This window comes from Takifugu rubripes, chromosome 9 (assembly GCF_901000725.2).
Source record: "Takifugu rubripes chromosome 9, fTakRub1.2, whole genome shotgun sequence".
Classification (NCBI taxonomy): Eukaryota; Metazoa; Chordata; class Actinopteri; order Tetraodontiformes; family Tetraodontidae; genus Takifugu; species Takifugu rubripes.
The window spans coordinates 2,450,269-2,471,335 of NC_042293.1; the positions used below are offsets into that span (position 1 = coordinate 2,450,269).

The 21,067-nt window shown below is 45.0% G+C and overlaps 1 protein-coding gene across 4 annotated transcripts; it reads right to left on the reverse strand.

Annotated features, from left to right (window-relative positions):
* Positions 1–2: 2 nt before the first annotated feature.
* Positions 3–12,888, reverse strand: fam107b (family with sequence similarity 107 member B). Of its 4 annotated transcripts, none has more exons than XM_011606945.2 (4): positions 12,721–12,888; positions 3,691–3,862; positions 1,502–1,658; positions 3–1,384 (listed from the first exon to the last, which is right to left on the reverse strand). In XM_011606945.2, the coding sequence occupies exons 2-4, from the start codon at positions 3,816–3,818 to the stop codon at positions 1,265–1,267; spliced, it is 405 nt and encodes a 134-aa protein (XP_011605247.1). In that variant the 5' UTR covers positions 3,819–3,862; positions 12,721–12,888; the 3' UTR covers positions 3–1,264. The 4 variants fall into 4 exon arrangements, with proteins under 4 accessions (XP_011605247.1, XP_011605249.1, XP_011605248.1 ...); XM_011606947.2 differs by lacking the exon at positions 12,721–12,888 and adding an exon at positions 12,389–12,684; XM_011606946.2 differs by lacking the exon at positions 12,721–12,888 and adding an exon at positions 11,991–12,285.
* Positions 12,889–21,067: the final 8,179 nt, after the last annotated feature.

Consider the following 21,067-nt stretch of genomic DNA (forward strand, 5'->3'; position numbering starts at 1 on the left):
AATATGTTAAATTAGATTTATTTAAAAGAGGATTTTGGAGAAGAACATAAGGTTATGACATCAAAATCAACGTCTTCCCATAAAAATAACCACTGCCATCTCTTAAGGGGCATACTTTAAGCGCCACAGTATTATTTGTGATATTTGAATACCATACCACAGATTTTGTCACAATTGCTCACATTAAGTGATTATGTAATAGTAGTAATAACAGCTAAACATGCTGGTAACATTGTTTTACAGTTGAGCAATTTAATTCACCATTGCTTCATTTGAAGCAAATCAAATAATACTAAAATTTAAAAGGGTGCTTTTTGTTGTCTCAGGAAACATACCAACACCTTTGAAAATTGTCTACATGTGTCCAGAACTCTACAGATCCTTCCTGTACAAAAAGCACATAAAACCAGTTAACAGGGGTCAGACTAATTCTTAATGACCTAACAAAACTTGAAATTATTATGGAACACCTTTATTTATACAAAACAACAGAACGTATGAAGAAAAGGTCACTCTCATGCTTGGAAGTTTTAGTCTTGCTCCAAATTGCATTAGATAAGGAAAGGAGATGTTTAGAATAAAAAACCCTCAACTGTTTAACATACCCATACACTCCCTTTGTCCTGTTCTGGCTTTATGAACTATGCTGTAAAACTGGAATACAGAATAGCTAAAAGTGTCCTCCCATATACCCTGGGCTAAAAGCTACCAACATAAATAACAAAAGCACATTTGTTTGGCTTTTACATTACACAGCTTCAAGAGTCTATCCAGTGTCCACTTTTGCTTATTTGATTGTAAAGATAAGAACGTAAACAACAATAACAACACTGAAAAAGGTGAAGGACCACAAGAGCTTGCTGTGGAGAGGTGAGTGAGAACAGAGGGGATGAATACTCCTGCATGTGTTTGCTTATTTCTCCATCAGAGCTCGCTGGAAGCTCACTGAAAGGCAATGTAACGCGACTGTGTCAAGTCCCTCCTGCAGGGGGTGCTGTGTGCCGCTGAATGGTTGTGAGGAGCAGAGGTGTGTACTGGCAGTCCCTGGCTGGCAGGCAGAGGGGCAGTCTTTAAAATGTAAAGTCTCTCTCCTCACTGCAGGAAGGAACAGCTAAGGGTGGAAAAGCCAGGAAGTTTATCTCGGACCACGCTGAGGTCACCACCAAACACTCTCTCTCTTGCTCTTTCGTACAGACACGCCACGACGTCTTGGTGCCCACAATCACACGCACAATCAGCCGGACCCAGACACCCTTGCTGGTTTTTAAGTGGTTCTTTCCTCCCCGTCTGTCTCCAGCTTGGTCCTGCGCAGGTTGCTCTTCATCTTCACAAACTCTGGGGTGTTCTCCTGCTCCTCCTCATTTTTCTGCTGCTCCAGTTCCAGCTGCAGGAACATATATGGCAAATTTCAGCAACACAAAATACATTTTGTTGTCTCCTTTAGTTTTCCCATCAAATACAATAAAATGAACATCTACCTGAATACCTCCTAATTAATTACCTGCTCGAGTTTCTGTTGTCTTTTCATAAGCTCAATCTCCAGGTCGCTCCTCTTCTTGTGAGCCTCTTGCTCCTCCTTTTGAGCCTTGAGTATCTGCTCCCGCTTTCTCTTCTCCAGAACCTTCTGGAGCTCAGGTTTATTCTGAGGAGCCAGGCCCCTGTGCAGAATAAAAAGGCACAACAACACTTTAACAGAAAAGTCAGCTAATCAAAGAAGCTGCCTGGCAGCTGACGCTAATGCCGCCAACACGACCCCATTCTGCTCTGACCTCATATCTGTGTTACATCTGGATTATAACTCGTCTTTCCAGATGAGCTCTGACTTTGAGCCGGACAAATATTCCACAGTTGCATGTCTATGAATAGTGTAATTCCAAGCAGATTTTGGGAAAAAAGGATTAAAAGCTACAGGCACAAACATTTCGACCCAGATCTTCAACTCTCTGATGTCCCGCGCAGGGCGGCAGCATTGAGGTAATGTTATTCGGAAACCAGACGGAGCGTTACACAACTTGAGTGTATGTGGCCAACAGTAAAAAAATAAAAAACAGGGACATCTTAGTAAAGTGTCTTGTGAACGATTGAAAAAAAATCTATTACATAATAGTAAAAAGCCTTCCAAACTGTGAGGGGAGGGTGGGTGGAGAGGAAAAGGCTGGTCTGTCGGGGGTGCTTAAGACAGAAGAACAGAGATGGGTTGGGGGGCTGTTTTGCACACAGCATGAACGCCAATAAAGCCTGAAGCCTCCAAAGGATCAGGAGGCACAAAATGTGCTGCAGCCCACAACAGTTAAAGTTTCTGTCTTGGCTTCTAAAACCTGTTTTCTTTTTAAATTTTTATCTAAAACGTGTGACTCTAATGGCGGCGGAGGTTCTTCAAAGAAAACGCCGCGCCCACCTGAGTCACTGCACATCAGCGACCACGCACTTTTAATTAAATGCCTGATTAAATCGAGATTACATAAGCGAGCCCGTGATGTTCCCAGGAGGAGTGGGAGTTCGTTTCCAACCAACTCGGCTTTGACCAGTCGGCGCTGCAGTTTAGCGCCGTGTTCCCGCCGGGCACGGGGGTCTTGAGAAAGTACAGAGGCAAAAAGACGTGCTGGAGGGGGGGGGGGTCAGGGACGAGAGAGGAAGGTCGAGTCCCCAAAAGCTGTGGAGGGATAAAACGGGCAATCAAAAGGTTCGCGCCGCTCTCCTTTTACTGCGGTCGCCGATTGCGTAATAGCTGACCTCTCCTCGCATCCGTGACCCCGACTCCCGTACGCGCGCGCCCTCCAGCGCGCTGAAAATTCCATACGTGATGCCTCCGTCTGCTCATCTGTTTTCCATGGAGCTGTGTGTAGGAGGGGCCGCTGCAGCCGAGGTGGGAACGGCAGAGAAAGGCCCACGGCGAGTCACTGTTTTGTAATCTTCATTACGTAACACATTTTTCTCCCAACATCCATCTATCCATCCACCCATTTATCCAACCCCCCCCCCCCCCTTAACCATGACTAATCCACCATGCAGGCCAGCTTTCTATAGGGCAAGCGGCGCAGCAGAATCCAGTCAAAACACGTTCATCCTCCCAAACCCCCCTGAGATCCACTGGAATCCAGTCCAGACAGACAGAAGCTTAGTGTTCTGCATCTGGAAATGGAACCTCCAGCAACAACAGTTCTTCTCCCCTAAATCTGCCCACAGGAGCCTTGTTCTGTTCATGGACGCACGTTTGACCTGTTTAAGATGAGGCATCGCTGCTGTGATGTAACAGCTGTCAGCATGTGCGTATGTGTTTACGCAGCTATTTATAGCCGCAGCACAAAGCTAGTGCCACCGTTCGGAGAGACAGAATCCAAACATTTAGGAAGAAAAGCCCAATATCCACATCCAGGCGCGCGTTCGCACCTTTGCACTCATAAATGGGCGTGCGGTGCGTCTGAAATCCTCATCCAGAGGACATTTCAGCCTCCCGCTGGATTAATTTAATACAGGATGTAACGACATAAGCAATATTTGACACGCTTATGCAGTTGCTGCTTTATATAAGAGTTTGTATTAAAAGTTTCATACGCAGGGCTTTACATAACATTGCTGGGAAGCTAAAGTGAACTATCCATCTGCAACTATAACAGAAATACTAATTTGGAAACATCAAGCCTGGCCACTGATTGATGCGGCACAGATGCGTTCTGGGGGTCCTCTCACCTCTTCTGGTTCATGAGCAGCTCTCGGTGGAGGTCCTGATGGTTTCGGGAGCTCTTGACCGGGTTGATTAGTTTCTTGGGTTTGATGAGCTCGTCGCAGTCCCCCTCCAGATAGTCCGGCTCCGCCATGACACGTCTCCCTGGTGACAGCGACAGGGCAGGATCACACGGATCTATAGGAACACAACAAACAACACAGACCTTGATTTGACCGTCTAAGTGGATGACAGTGGCTCGCAAGTTACAGAGATACCATAACCCCCATCTTTGATGAGGTAAACAGTTTCCAACATCACTATTTGAGGGACTTTTTACCCCAGTTTCAGGGCAGATTTCAAGGCAACTTTTATATATATATCTCATTATTTCTGTTTAAAGATGAGAGCTGATGAGAACATCTGCTTGCTGCTGTAGTAAAAGCCGTTTTAGATCGTTGTTCACAGTCATGGAAGGAGCGAGTCAATTTACGTAACTGTTCCCCACTGAGTGAACAGTTCGTACCTCTATCGAACACAGATGGAAAATGATCAAGAGCAGGGAAGAGGTCACGGCTTCTAGACCCTTTCAGGCTAAATAATTTAAAGCCAATTTTAGTTCTTCTCACACTCGTGATCAATCGCACTTCCCCCGGCAACATCAAGTAGTTAGAAATTGTGACAATGGTCAAAATAAAAAACCCGTGCGTGGAATTATAGATGCTGGACAGAAACAACCAGGACAGAACGACACCAGTGAGGTGGTAAATTTACTAGAAACACTTTAACTCGCCTGTATTTACACTGAGAAACAGGATTTAAAAGAAAGGCCAGCAGCATGTTGAAATCACCATGACCACAACACAATCAATGGAGCCCAAACCTACAGAAAATAACTTTAAGGAAAAACATTAAACCACAGAAGAATAAAATAAAGTAACCGAGTAGTTTCTTTCTTTTTAAATACATCATTCTCTGCTTGTTTGGCTCACCCTGCAGATGAGGAAAGACGGGGTATCTGAACATCGTTGCCATCTCTGCTGCTGTGATGTGGGATGGATTTTACAGTTCAAAAAGCCTGTGAGGAGCTTGTGCTGCTGGTGTTGTAGAGCCCCACGCAGATGTGCTTTTGCTCTGCACAGCTGAGCTGCTCGGGTTTCAAAGCCTTTTTATAGCCGTTCTCACGCATGCACCATCCCACTCCTCCCTCCCTCGCTGTCTCTCGTCCTCTCACATCCCTCCCTCACCTACTCTTTCCATTTCCATCTTCCATCTATCACTTATTAATGAATGGTCCTTTCTTGTTACTTTAAGGACCTTCATCTATCTCAACCCCTCGTATAATAAATAAATAAATTGCTCTCAATAAAATGGGTGAGTGGCATCACTCACTCACGATCCTGCAGCATGACTCACGTTCACAGTCACGTACTTAAAAGGTCCGTGAGTTTCCATCATTTTAAGGGGCGTGTTAGAAACGGCTGTGTACGAGCAGGAGGTACGAAAACGATGAAGAAAAACTAAAGTGGGTTGCTTCGAACCTAACTGAGGTGGCCAATCATATTTATCAGGCGGGGGAAACGTGATGGTCACGTAAACATACAAGATGGTGTAGTAATGCGAGGACGCCACTAGAGGGCGACTCTCGCAAACCTCAAAAACAAAACAATGACAGTTACGTAACGAAAGGATTCCAGGTTCAGAGCAGACACAATGCACACAGAACACTCTTCCATACTAAAGTACTGGCTGGTGGCTGCTTTTAAACTTCACTAGAAGAGGTCTGGATCTGCAAGGATAAAGGATTTTTCTTGAAGGAGCCAGTCTATCAACAATGCTGCGGCGGCGGCGTGAACGCTGGACATCAAAGACTGTTTCTATTGATGGCAACAGTGGGGGGCGGGGGGCAAAGGAACTTATGTAGCCGCAGCGTTCTCGCAGTGTCCGTTAGCTCAACACATCTGCTCCGACTTCCTCCGTGCTCTAGGGCAGAGAGGAAATGACACGGACTTCAAAAGACAGCACTAATTGTGAAAGAGTTTACACCGCAACCAGTATTGAATGTTGTAGTGCAAACACACACACACACCTTCAAATGTATCCTGTAAATAAGTTTCACTCTCTAAAGCAGTGGGGTGAAAACCAAAACCTTGAGGGCTGCAATCCAGCTGGGTTCCGAGCTCCCGGGCAGAAAAAAGGCTTTCACCAGGACAAGTGGGAGCCCAGGTGGAGCTTGTCCATCTGGGAGGTCAGAACACCGGGCTGGATGCTGGTCCTCGGGGCCTGGCCTTCAACTCCCCTGCTCTAAAGTGTAACAGTTGACGTTCTTCAAAGTCAGTGAAGACGCTGCATTCAATGAACAAGAACAGTATCAGAACTGTAAACTGACACTTTTATCATGCAAACGCATGTACACAAAGTCCGTGAGTACATGGAGCAAAACAGGCCAACAAAACATTTATGGACCCTGCAAGTTTGGACTAGTGCGCCGCTTTTGGGACAACACCTCCTGCTGTTCCAGGAATTCCATTAAAACTGTTTGTTCCTTGGTTTGGGAAACACACCCCTGCAGTAGAGACCGCAGACAAACACACACACACGCACATGCCAATTACCAGCTTCCAAAATACCTCCGCAATTTCTGACTCCACACCCTGGGAAGAGCTAAAACTTCCAATATTACGGCTTCATTTTGGAACGTTACATCAAAACATTAAGGGATGAGAAATGAGAAAAAAGCTGGAGTAAAAGAAAAGGAAAGTAAAAACACTGAGGCAGATGAAGGCAGCTTTGCTCCAGCAACCCCACTCATTCTCTCAGGAGGTGTGTGACGCCGATTCACCGGGAAGTCTTTGACCGGAACTATTCATCATGAGAAAACACACGATGACAAAAACGAGCCTCCAAAACTGCCACGTAGCTGTTCAGAGTCTTGTTTACAGTACAGATCTAAAGAGGAAACGGGTGCTTGGCAGCTTTTTCAGCGTAAACAGGAGATAAAGAAAGACGCAGTACCGTGCATGAGGATGAGGAGTGCACAGTGGCGGTTTGCATCAGATAAACAGGGTGACTTTTCTTGGAAGGAAGAGAGGCCGGGCCGTGCCAAGTGATTGCATCACTGCGGTCAGCTCTGCTATAGCAAACGTGCACAAAGCTCTGCATTCACCATACAGATTTCTTCCTCAATTTCACCCTCAACTGTCGTTTCCGCCGCGTTGCCACGGAGACCGGCCCTCATCCACACTTCACCTTGTGACTCAGGGCTTTCAAAAGTGCCACGGCGAACTCTCAGCAACACCTGAAGGCCTCAGACATTCCTCGCCGAGGAGGCATTTGGGTGATGCAAGAATTCCACACATAGCTACAGCCACTGGTTTCAACCATGACAAGTGGAAAATAAAGTAGAAGCTAACACCGCAAATCTCCTGAGCTCGATACAGAGATTACTTAGCCCTGCTAACTCATCATGACATTTCTAGAATCTTTTCCCCTTCCTCACTCATAACCTGTGCCAATTTGGACATGTCTCAGAGGGCTAAACGGGTTGAAATGGACAGAACCGTGATGAGGGGAACTAAGAAAAGACCCTAAATTGGCCATTATTAGTGATTCAATTTACTGCCAGGAGAATAATGTTGTACAAGACGGGACAGTCGGCAAAAAAGGTTCGTAGTTCCAGACGGAAGAAGAGTTTTGGGACATTATTAAGGTCAACAAAACCAATTTTAAAAAATAACACATGATTTTGATGTCATTATTCCATACTGGCCTATTTCCTGCTTGACTTATACAATAGAAATTGAGACAAGGAGAGCAGCTGGGAGCCTCCTTCGCCATCTGACCCCCCCCTCCCTCATGATACAGTCATGACAAGGGTATCCAGACTCCACACAGGGTGGGGCTGGTCTGTCAAATGTCAATGGATATGAGCGCATGGCTGGAAAACTCAACCCAAATACTTCTTTTCTTTTCTGCACAGATAGAAATGCTTGTAAAAATGGCGTTTCTATTTCCAGGAAGAGCGGGACTCACACGAAGCAAGAAAACCCCCCCCAAATCCTGGGTGGACGGTTCTTATAATTAAGCATTTTCTCCCTCCCTCATATTTTGTGTTTCAGACTCCCCATTTTTGGCCAGATTCGGTCTGTTCTGCTCACAGATGGGAGGTCCACCCCTCAGGGGAAATTGCATCATCAATATCCCAAAAGCAACCCCCACAGCCTGCTTTCCCCCTCTCTCTGTCACACACCCTTTTCTCCCCTCTGGTGACGCCACAACCTCAGGCCGATCCGAACACGAGTTCCCTGGTCTTTTTCTTAATGAAGCGGCCATTCAGCCATCAATGGGGGAGGGAAGGGGGGGGGGGGGTAATTAAACCACACAGATAGATGAGCTTTTAACTGGCAGCTGTGGGAGGGGGTGAGGGGTGACAAGGGGTGTGTGTGTGTGTGAGAAAGAGAGAGAGAAAGTGATGGAGAAGCAGGAAGTTGGGGGCTGAGCTGACTGAGCTCATTTCCCGTATATCCCAGTACACGTGCATTTACAAGCATCCGTCACTTCCACAAGTCGCTGACAGTTGGGTGACGTACGCATGTGCACGTGGGCGCACTTTCAAAACACATGCGTCACCTAGCGCAAGAAAGTGTTAGTCCTGACCGTTGATCACGTGGGCGGCAACAATCTTTATGTAATCGGCAGTTTCCTCAGATTACCCAACAGAGTTTGGGGGTTGTCTTCTACTTCCTGTCTTAGTGTGGGGCTCTGAAGCAACCGAGGCAGTGAAGCTGGGAATTCTGGGGGCCTCTTCAGGACTGACCTTGGAAAGCATCCATCCCGCCAGCAGCACAATATGACAGTATCACCAGGGAGACGAGGGGGTGTGGGAAGCAACTCTCTGGGGTTTAGGGTCCAAAAAGCAAAGCGCCTGCGTGGAAACGCCCACGAAACTTAACACCCAGAACACAATGTGAAGATTGAGGTGATGTTTTTACCAATCCTGACGTCATTAAATGTGCACTGGATGGCTCCATCGACTGTCACCATCCCCAAATTAATCACCACATGCAACAGCCAGGAATAATAATCACAAAAATCAGCTGCATTCCATTCCAAATCAATCATCTCAGTAATCCTTTCTATCCCCAGTTCTCACAAGCACAGCGGGTGTTCAAATCTCCCCAGAAAGTAGACCACAGGCTTGTTTAGGAACAGGCCACAACTTAACACGGACGGCGCGCGTTCGGTCCTCGCTAAAGTTGTGTCTCAGCCCGTCAGCGGTCCTGTTGAAACCCGTTTGGAGCCCGGACGGAGGCAGATTTACAGAATGAATGGAAAGCAGAGGCGTCATTTTGAGTCACCCTGTGGGAATGTGATGAACCTGCAAAGTTATTATGACCTTGTGAACACAACACACACACACACACACACACACACACACACACAAAGCAAGGGGAGTCTATTCCATACTGTGACCATGTTTGAGTGATACAAGCACTTGGATGTGGCGCCAAGCGCGGACTTATACCAAACTGGGAACATATGTCCTGAATATAAGCGGAGAGAGTGGTGGCACCTGTCAGTCACAACAAAAGGCTGGAGTAAAGCTCTTCCACAGCTGGTGGGGACACATGGTCCTGTACGTACAGCCTGGGTGGGAACAGGTGGATTCAAACAGCCGAGCAACACACGCACAGAACGTTTATTACCCCGTGAAGTTAAATTACAGATGCGTGCTTCACGTGGCGCCCACTCTCTGATGTAAAGTTTTTTTTAAAGAAGCCGCCACAGTTAAAAAAGCCGCATGGTTTTGTCTGACTGGGAAGTGTGAGGTAATACTGGGCCATAAACGAGGAGTCTTTGTTATGGCTGGGCTGTCTGTTCCAGTTTGGGAATCAAAGCTTTGTGCTTTACTGCTGTGTTTTTCCCCCGCAGAGCCCAATCACGCCCCTCCTGGCAATCCGCTGGCTGAGACCACATGAGATCTCTCTTCTCATTGGCGGCGGGGCACACCGGGGAGGATTCAGGAGCCTCTCTTTTGTTTACATGCTGGGAGAGAAAAGCCCACAAACAACCGTTACCTTGGGCAACCGGGCAATCTTAAGTTAGCCGCAAACACGCGCATAATGTTGGAGCAACTACGTGTGCGTGCACACAAGCACGGACACACAAATGCACACAAATGAACAGGTATTGTGAAATAACCAGGTATTAGACTTGACTGATTTATGCCTGGTGTTACACAAAAAACACTCCCGGTGTGTGCACGTTTATTAGCGGGAAAGCAGGAAATCAAGTGGATTCCTTTTCTGATGAGACCTCACGGAGGCCGTAAAACTCAGGCGGCTATTCTGTGGCCATATGTCCCTGTGTATATAGGATGAAGGATCATATATCTTGATACTGCCAGAGAAAGAATTTAATTTAATTCAGGCAACTCAGACAGACTATGTCTCTGCACGTCAACCTAACAAACTGCCAGGAGGAAGCTGCACACGTGTACACGCGTGTATGCGATCCTCTATATAGTGGTCTGCACAGTAATGGTGCATTATTGCGAATGAGGCTCCTGCATAACAGCAAGAAAAAAAATAATCAATGGGACTCTGAGAAGCTCAGTGTCTGCAAGTATCTCAGTTTTTAAATGTGTTCTTGGTATCTTATCGCTCCTTTTTTTGAGCAAACAGCTCAGCTGCTGACAGAAAGTCAAATCTTTGCATGACACGGACTGACCCCCATAAAACAAACACGCAGCCAGGACAGAGGCGTGCAAAAACCACTGTACGCAACACACACACACACACACACACACACACAGGTCGTGATAAACCCAAATTGTGACATCATAATATAAAACCATAGCAACAGAAGTACTGCACAGAGTAAACAGAGCCTTTGTTCTGTCCTATGAGCCTGTGATTGCATCACTTGTGTTTGGACACACCATGATCATACAGAGCTGCCATCCATTGCCACAGAGGCAGAAAAATTCATTTTCAAATCCAAATTTCATTTGGTCTTCATGATTTACTTTCAGGGAATGCTGTAGCCAAGGTAAGGCCATGTAAAACTTGTTTGGCCCTCTAAAAGGTTACCATTAAAGTCACAGACATTTACATATTGCTAAGTTAAAGGAAAAGTAAAGGTAGAGGAAGTCTTTCTTACTGGCAAACTGCTTCACCCCCAGGATGAACACAGAAGAAAAACCCTGCATCTCATTCTAGTGGGCTTTAATTATACTTTGCTTGATTAAAGCTATTCCACTTACACACTCACATACCAGGTTTCAGTGTGGGGTTTACAACTGCTGTAACATTTTTCTAACCGAATTAAGGAAAAATGTTCCCTAGTGCAAGCTATCACTGCTAGAGTAAAGTAGCACAGTACTTTAAACAACGGTATCCAAATAATTCAGAAATAGCGGACGAAGGGTCTTTTCTCAGCGCACACGGCTGGTGAAATTCAAGTCTTTGTTTACATGGATTATTACAGGGGATACGGCTTTAAAAACAGTCCCTCGCCACCCATGCACACAAAACACACACGCTAACATGCTGAGTAGTGAGGATTTTGTGCCCACAGACAGACCAGCAGACCTGTGGAAGCTGATACTGTCAACACACCAGTGGTTGCCAGTTATCCCCCATTCCTGACTTAAATATGCTGATTATCTTGGGGTTAACTTGAGTCATTTTAAGGTGGACTTAAATTTCCATAATGATACATAACAAATGTCTCATAACTATTGTTAGACCAATACATTATAGAACAGGAACTGCTCATGCAAATATCTAAATTCCTTTAAATGCAGGCGTAATGGAGCGAGACAGCTTTTGTACGCAGACAGTGACAACTTCAGACGTTACGGGAAAGAGAAGACAGCAAGAGGAAGAGAGATGCATGGACGGGTGGGGGGGGGGGGTTAGAGATCAGAAAACAGATGCAAATCATTTCACAGACTCGCTTCCAAATGACTAACACATGTGCGAGGAACTTTCCCCGCCTTTGCCCAGCACACACGAACGCGGCAACACTCTAGAACGCCGTTCACCTAAAATACACTCACTCGTACCACCTGCTTTCGCCAGCGCTTCACTCCCAGCACATCTGATGGATGCCTTCCACCAACTCACACGTTCAACTGTATTTGCCAGGGTGATATTACACCTCCGCCCATTAAACACCCGTCACTCTGGAAAGTTGGGTTCTTCTCTGTTTGCTTAGGATTTTGTTAAAGTTTGACAGCAGCTGTATAGGCGTTATTACCAGCTGTAAGGGTAAAGATATGCTTTAAATGGGCAGACCTGTTGCTGAAGAAAACAAGTCACACCTTATGACAGTTGATGACACGTCAGTCTGTCAGTGAAGCTTTTAGTCATCACTGTGCTGGTCCATAAACAGTCTTACTCACACGAGATGATTGCAGTTCCAGCTCATTCATTACATATGGTAGCATTTAATAGGGCCTCCAGTGAGTTCAGGATATAAAATGGACAAAAACAGCACAAGAAATACTTGCGATTAGAGTGTTACTTAGTAGGCGAGACAAATATGCGATTCTGAGATGAACTGATGACCTTAAACTAGCTCTAAACCAAAATAGCTTCCAGAAGTGGAAGAATTACGTACATGCAAACGTGACTCAGGGTCACAATATGTAATCTGGATCCGATAGAGCAGGGAAAATGAGGTTATTTCCACGGTCTGTGATTCTCCTAAAGTACAAACCTTCACGTGCCGCCAACAGCAAGAGTGCAGATGCTAAATCCAAGCTAACTGCTGTGGTCTCGCGCCGTACAAAACATCAACGTGTTCACTGTCCCGTCGGCTACAGTCGGGGCGCAACCCACAAAAGGAGACAATGAAACAAGACTTTTGTGTTTCACAGTCCCGTTTCCGCTCCTGTCACCACTCCCTTTCACCTTTATTCTTACTTTCTGCCCTTTTCTTTTGAACCCTAAACCTGCTGTTTTCGCGTGTAGGAACGGGCGCTTAACCGCTTTTGTTAGTGCTGTTGTTATGGCATGAGCTCCAGACACGCACGCGAACGCACGCCTTACCTTCAAAGTCGAGACCGACGCGACTTGCTCAACTCAACTTGTTTAATATTTAAGAGGACAAAATGGTCCGGCTCACATGGGTGCCTCCGCGGGTCACTTCTCCGCGCTGAGGTGTGTCCTTTCTCAAACTGTTGGGTGTCTGTTTCACACACACTCAGCCAGGACCCATAGAAAATGTAAATTTAAGGGGAGGGGGAGGAGCCAAGTGGCGTCACGCGCACGGGCACCTCCTCTGTGCTCACGAGAGGGGGACTCCTCGAGCTAAGGGCGGGGTTGGGTTGTGCGCGTGCAAACCACGCCGTTATTGGTAAAAAAAAAATAAAAAATTCAAAAATCGAAATTACTGGAAACAATATGACTAATAAAGGTTTTATTTTCCTGTGTTACCAGTAATAATAGTTACATATAGATGTACATATAGAGAAAATAGTCTGTTAAATGGATACTTTGTTTGAAGATTTAAATAAAATGTCATTACATCTTTGATTACAGTAGCTGGGCCCCCTCCCCGTTATTCTCACAGACTGTATATCCTGAGCATTCTTTGTGATAAAGAGTAATCTTCTTACTGATGAAGGGTCAAAGCATATGCTTATCCACCCTCCTTCTGTTATGTCAAATCAACGGCGCCTTTAGCTTAATAGGGGAACTGCTGCACTACATGTTCTGCTTTATTTGTCGGCCCCCCTCCTTTTTTTCCCCTGAATGCGTTTATCACCTAACAGACTTACTGGAAATGATGAAAAGAGCCCGAGAACAGCCCAAAGGTCGGGTTTGAACTCTAAGCAAGAGGGAGGGGGCAATGTTTGTAAGGAAAGTAAAACATTCCAAAGTCCTTCTCATAAGTTACAATTGGGGGTGAGTAAGAGTGTTGAGCTGAACAATGGGATGACTCATGACAGGGGTCACCTCTGACAGATAGGACACTCCCTCCAGGGACCACCGGGCTCAGCGCTCCCACCATGCAGGAAACAGATGTGTACACAGTGTGGGATGTATATGAAAAAAAGCAAAAATCAGAGCCGTGCCTGTCATTAAAAGCCTACAAGTCTCATCTCCATCCCTTTAAACCATTGCTTTCAAGAATTTTCCAATCCAGCCACCCCATTCCCATTCGCATGCCCCCAAAAGCAAGATATTCTGCTATGTGTAACTCTTAAATTAAATCATAGTTTATTTAAAATACCTACTCCCTGACACCTCTCATGGATTCCCTAAACGCCAGAAAAGATTTTTACATTTTCAATCATTTAGTCTATTGTAAAACTTGTTTTTGTCCAACCAACAGCAATAAAAAAGTTGTTATTCATACCCGCAATTACATATTTCACATATTTTAATTTGGTTGAAATGATTAATAGTTTATGTGCCGTTATAACAAATAGGAAATATGACATTTTTCTACTCTATTATCCTATAAACCTACACCTTCAAGTCATGTGAATTTACATTTCAACCATCATGGTTTTTGTGGCCATAAGCCCACACACGTGAAACTACTTCCTCCTGACAGTTGACACGAACAGACTGTTGCCGCTTTAGATGGTTTTAGACAAGATTTCCTTTTTTTCTTTACTGCTGCAGTGAGCACATTTAGCAGATGACATACATCCTCAAAAAGAACAGCTTTTGGAGGATGTATATGTCTTTTATGGACTTCAGAAAACACTCATATTCCTGCTGGACATATAACATAGATCATAAAGACACTTCTCTACCTATATAACTGGACAGCGTCTTCTCTTTATTTCCCATAGCTGGTATCTGAAGCCTAATGTTTGCAGCCAGATGTTTCTGTTATCATCCCAGGGTTCCCAAAAGATCCCGTCCCTGTATGTGTGTATGTGTGAAGCATATGAGGCCCCTTGTTATTTCTTTGGCGGGGCTCTAGGGGTCTCCTCTTTAAACAGGATGTGGCAGCTATCTGAAAACCACGGTGACAGAAAGGTCTTCCTGGAGCTGAGAGTAGCGCCTAAAACCAACAATAGTAAATCTAATTTTGCAAAGTATCTCAGGAATATTGCTCATGCAATCTGCATGCCCTTGGATGTGCACCAAGACAATAATTAATCCGAGAATCTGGAGCTTTAACGGACATCACACCAGTACAGGAAGTTAGTAGATGGTGAATAATTGCTTGTAATTGTAGTGTACATAAACACAACCCCCGTGGGTGACCTACTTCTGAGTGACTGGGGGTTTGTACCAGCTGTACACCCACCATATGCTGGAGTAGTGCACGTTCAAAAGCCCGTGGTTGAATATGATACTTGCACCACATAAAATGCCAGTCCTCCTTTTTTCTTTTCCTTCTGAGTTGCCCCAAATAGACCAAAATCATTCTTTCCACTGCTGTTGTCTCCTTGTCTCTGACCCAGCAATGGTTCAGGATGGAAACCGCGAGAGAAAAGTGTGTCCTGTGGCGTGCATTTTGGAAGACGGTGCCAATTAGATCGCTATAGTGAGCTGTGTACGTCTGTGCACAGTTGCTTGGGGGAATACTATGGTTGTTACCTCAGCGACACTCGCAGTTTCACCACTTCCAGTGCTCCTCTCTCTTCCTCCAAACGGCCGTTCATCCAAAGTTCAGCTAATTCGATCTGCGACGGGTGACTCACGCCGCAGCCTCCGTGTTCCTGCACCAGCAGCAGACGTGTGCGCCGCTGTGCCAGGCTGGATGAGGTCAGTGCTGCATCAGCCTCTCAGCATATTTGGAAAGTGATGTCTTGTTCCCCAGCTTCTCTCCTAATTCTCATTTTCCCGGTTATCAATGCAGCCTCGCTGCTTTTATTCGTTATTGTGTGATTCATCTTGATTATAAGTATTTGCGGCAAGGAAAAATAAATTGAATATGACTCCCACGTTTCAGGACTGTCGTGTGATCCATTACTCTTTAATTGATCATCAATCTTTCATTAAAGTCTCTTCTCTTCTTACCTGTTACCGAACCGTCCCAGCCAGCCATACCAGTTGAATTTAAGAGATTTGGAAATTTACAGACGAGATTCCTCTGACTGCACATGCATGCACATGTTTTTTGGCTTTTGCAAGTGTTGGAACGCGACGCCCCCGGGAGCAAATGCGAGAGATTAAGGTAGAGTAACTGAACTTGGATGTTGTCGCTAAGGCTGTCATTACTGGTGGGGCAACCTCAGATTTATCGAGCTTTACAGTGCAGAGCTTCCCACTTAGTCTAATGACTTCCAACAGGAATGACAGCAGATGGCTCTGTTTCTACGCAGGATGAGCCTGATGTGCAAAGAGTTGGACAAACGTGCACACTGGTGTTCTGTTTTATACCACAGGCCTTCCTCAGCCAGAGCTGTAGATCTGTGTGGGTTGAAGGAGGTTGCAAAAATTAAAAAGAAATCTACGTATGACCACTATGGTGGAGTAGAGGAGGTACTGCATATGTACTGTTTCCTGTGTGTATTCAACAGGGCTGACAAACTGCAACAGGTTAGATGGGTTCTTAGCCAGCTGGTATTTTTCCTCTTCCGGAGAGGCTGAAAACAGACGTGTGGATCTGCCCCTGCCTCCCTCTGTCCCTCTGTCTGCTTGCGCAAGCGAGCTGAATAAGCAGGATTTTCAACACAGAGAGCAGGAAAGCCATTCCCACACACACAGGCACAGACACACACGAACACACACAGGAAATCAAGGTCAGTGTGACAATTGTGTGCATGTCAGAGGGACAGAAGAGGTTCTGTACTTACGTTACCCCCCAGTGCATCATAAACACTCCTGTTTTATCCTCGATGGAAGTGGGAACAAAAAAAAGTCTTATGTATTGTTCCAATCTGGACTAAAGAGACCCCAGCGGTGAGACTCATGGTGCTCTTTGTGTTCATATAACAACTCCTAGAGAACCCTGCTGCAGCAAATGTTCCTCCTGTCTTCACGTGCAGCGTGTGGCACACAGACATTGTTACAGATTGTAATCCTTTAAAAGCATCTAAAAGCTCATTCACAGTTAGTTGATGGGAGTTTGGTGACCATTTCGTTTCCACACGAACTATACAACGCTCAGAGATGTTTCTGTGTCAAAAGTACAATACGGGTGAATCCAACACACACTTGTTTGAGTGATTATTACTGTTATTTTGAGCTGTATTATTTCCAACACCCTTTTAACCCATTCCCAAATTCCATCCAAATCTTTTTACTTAAAGGGAGTTTTATAAAAACCTACAAAAACAAACAACCACAGATGTGACAGCCATGACTGGATTTACATTTCATCCTCTCATGCAGGCCTACTGATGCTATGGCTACACGGCACGCACGCTTGGCAGAGGTCGGCGCTCTCCTCTCCTCTCAGTGATACACACATACACAATACTGGATTTTTTTTGTAATAAACATGTTCTTCCCTATTTAAAAATACAAAGAAAGGCAAAAACAAAAGGAAAAAAAGCCATTTAGACCTTTTCGAAACTTTCCATAGGACAAGTGAAGAAGAAAACAGAGGAGGAACCTCCTGTTTTTTCCATACCTGATAACCTCCCATCCACCGCTTCCCTGTCGTCTGTCCTGTCAGATGCTGTTTCCTGAAATTCTGATTCCTGAGGGGCGTGTGTGTGTGTGTGTGTGTGTGTGGGAAGAGAACACAAAGGGAGGTTGTCAGTCACTGTAAGGTCATTCCTGAATAACAAACACATTAATCTAAAGGGCACGAGGAGCCCTACATAAAGACCACAAACTTAATGCAAAACACATGTAAAAATAGTGTAACCATTTACACATTAGCTCATTTCCAGTCTTTGACATGTTCAATTCAACAAACTATAAAAACAGATTAATGTCACACACATTTACTGCAAAATAATATTTAAAAAGTGCGGCATGTGTACAGATTCATAGGTCAGAAATGTCAGTGATTGTGCTAGGGTGGAATTCACATTATTTCCTCCTCGTCTTGCTCAAAAGGAAACTTCCTATTTGCTTAATGATAGTGTTCAGCAATCTGTTTGTTCCCTGCGTGTTTTTATGAGATTTGCAGTTCAACGCGGCTTCCTAAACAACACACGCTTTGTTCTTGGACAGTGATGCATCGAGGATGACATGCTCGCCATGTAATTAAGAAACCGTCCAATAAATACGCAGCGCTCGAGGACAGAGTCAGAGAGAAATGAATGGCATGACACGCATGAAGGGTAGAATAACACACTGGTGAGGTTTGAGTCTCATGTCACCTACTTTTACTTTGTTTCTCTCAACATTCTGTACAGTTTTGGTTACAACCCTCTTTTTTTCCCCACCTCTTTCAGCTCAACAACAGAAGGGACATTAATCTGTGCTTTGTTTGCAGAAAACGCCCACTGAGGCTCCTAGCTGTGACCTGTGACAGGCCAGCTGATAAGGAGGTGGAGCAGAAGGGTTAAATCACATGCTCAGACTGTTCCCCTCCATTGATCACTCGGGTTGTTTTTTTTCTCCTTTTTTGGGCCGTGCCAAACTCAACAAAGGTGGAAGCTTTTTTTTTTCTGCACCTTATTGCACTTGTCACGAGTAAACATTGCGCAACACGTGTCCGTTTCGTAACTGCCTATGTGGCTGAGTGAAACTGTTTCAAATAGAACGTTTGCGTTTAATGTTGAGTCACAGAGTCTCAAATAGCTGCGGCAGTAATTCAGTCATGTGGACTGTGATTTATACCATTATAGAAAGGACAGTCCTTTGGCTTAGAGTAACCCACAGATGTCTGAACATCTGCAGATGAACTGTCTCCTTTTGGATTAAGTGATCAGTGTGGAAATAATTCCAGGATTGTTTTTCTAAGACTTGACCCTCTCACCCCCCACTCCCTTTACTGTTATTTCCTCTGCTGATCAGTCTTATTGATCAGAGCCTGATCACAGACACACACACACACACACACACACACACACACACACACACACACACACACACACACACACACACACAGAAAGCGAAGGAAATTGCGTACAGGGAGAAAGGTATCATGTTAGTATCTCAGGGCACTCTTAACTGACATCCAATCTATAGTCACAAAGCACTCTGACCACATAATGTGTGTTTGTGTGTGTGTGTGTGTGTGTGTGTGTGATACAGAATTTATCAAATAGATCAAATAAATGCAGACCTAAGACCACCACGTGTACTTCCAGCAAACATTGGAAATGACTAAAACCTTGATTTTACTGCCATCTTGTGGCGGCATTAGGGAAACGACAACAGATCGACTGCATCCATCCGTGACTGGTGCTCAAATATCGGCCTACATATAAAAAAAATTGGGGGTTTAATAACTGAAGATGCTGTGTAATATATTTATCTATATGTTATTATTGAAATATGTCTGGTTGTTCTTTTTTTTTTTTAATCATAGGAGCTCTAATCATTACAGTTGACTAATTCCAAACGCCATACCTGAGGCAGTCTGATAATAATGGAGGGTCTTGGGATCTGAGGATATTTTGGCTCCATCTTTGGATTGAAGCTTGACTCCCCTTCTTTATCCTCTGAACTTTGGGAGATGCTGTGACTGACGGAAGGGGATTCGAAACAGTCCTCTGCCACCGTATCCTGCTGGTGGCAGTTTGAAGACACTGAATTTGTTCCATTTAGTCTTCTGCCTCTGCTGGAACAGCCAGAGATCTGGCTTGTAGTCCTCACAGACGGCCGGTGGTGCTGCTCGTGGAAGCCTGGCAGCGCCTCAGGCTGGGACGTAACCGGGGCTGTTGCCGAAAGGTTGTGGTCGTCCTTGCTCTGCGTGGAGAAGCTTGCTTCCTGTGAGGATGATGGCTCACTACTATCCTCGCTTGGATCATCAAAGCAGTGGCCCAAAGACGAACAAGGTAGTCCATGCATGCTGGTGGATTCAAACAGGACCAAAACGGTGAGTAAAACAAACTGGACTGACATTAGGTGGATGAGGAGTCCTGCTGCGTGAAAGGTTTCCTTTAAGTCCAAGAAAAGCACAGACAGTGCACGTGAGTGACACAGCCACTTGCACATTTGAGAGGTGACATCTGAAAAGAAAACAGTTCTTTTTCCTTAGGAAGTCCTTTACTTTGCTCCATGCATAGAAACACACCAAAGAGCTGCAGTTCAGCACACGGTTGGACTAGTTTGTCCAAGTCCTGCATCCACTAGATGATAGCCGGTTTGACCCTGGGTTAACCCCCAGACTCCGGGTCCGGTCAGTATAGTGATCCTGGCTGCCAGTGCCTCATTCGCTCTGTTTCTCAGAGAAAACTTGATTCCAAGCTGTGGGAAAAGTTACTGACCGCTTTCACGGCTCGAGGGTCCGTCTTCCCAGGAAGCCCTTTGTCTCTCAGATGCCTCTCTTACAACCTGCGCAGGGTCCAGGGCCATTTGAAATGTGTGTGAGTGGCTGTGTGTCATGGATCTCATTACCAGGTAGTCCCTGTCCTGTTGTGAGCGTGGAGGTAGGGGCTGGACGTCGCAGGGAGTCCAGTTACCAGCTGATTTAGGGTCAGTTGCGAACACGCTTGCTGCACGCTTCAACATTATTAGTTAATGAACGCATCTGATCGCAGTGCAGCAACCTGAAATGTAAAGATTATTAATGAGATACAGATGGCTGAATGTAAGAGTTCAAGTTGCAGACAAATGCTGTAAGTGATAGGCCGGCAGGTGAGAAAGAGAAAGGAGAAAGAAGGAACGAGAGAATCCAGGATGTCGTTAGCCATGAAAAATGTTCATCTAATCAGATAAACTTTGAAAAGTCTATTAATCCTGGTCTGCCTGATCAACCTGTATGCCACAATACAAGTCAAGAACAAGTAGCTGGTTTTTGTGAAAAATGTTGCGAAACCACCAACACTAACCTTTGACAACAAAAAGACTCTTTTTGGATCAAGACATAAACAGTGGTCAATGCATGATTAATGATGTAATCTTTTTATGCGAGTAAATGTGCATCAGTAATGTGATGTACACACACACACACACACACACACACACACACACACACACACACACACACACACACACAGAGTAAACGCTTTGACGTTACAACAAAGCAATATTCCCTCAAAATAAAATAAAATAAAATAAAGAATTGGCAGTTATTCCCCACAGAGGCTGGCTGCCCTCATGTGGTCAAAAACACACATTACACAGATTTAAGAATGATGAGACAAAAGCGACTCGATCAGTTTTTTTCAGTGTTTATTGAAATTTAGTTCAAAACGACACTGCAATGATGATAGCAATTCCAAGCCTTATTTAATGTAATGTAATTTATTTTATTTTTTTCGTGTGGACACTTTAAGCGGCCCATTTAGCCCCAAACTGAATGAACTACAGTATATCGACCATATTTTTCATTCCGAGCAACGTCACAGGAGCGTCAGAG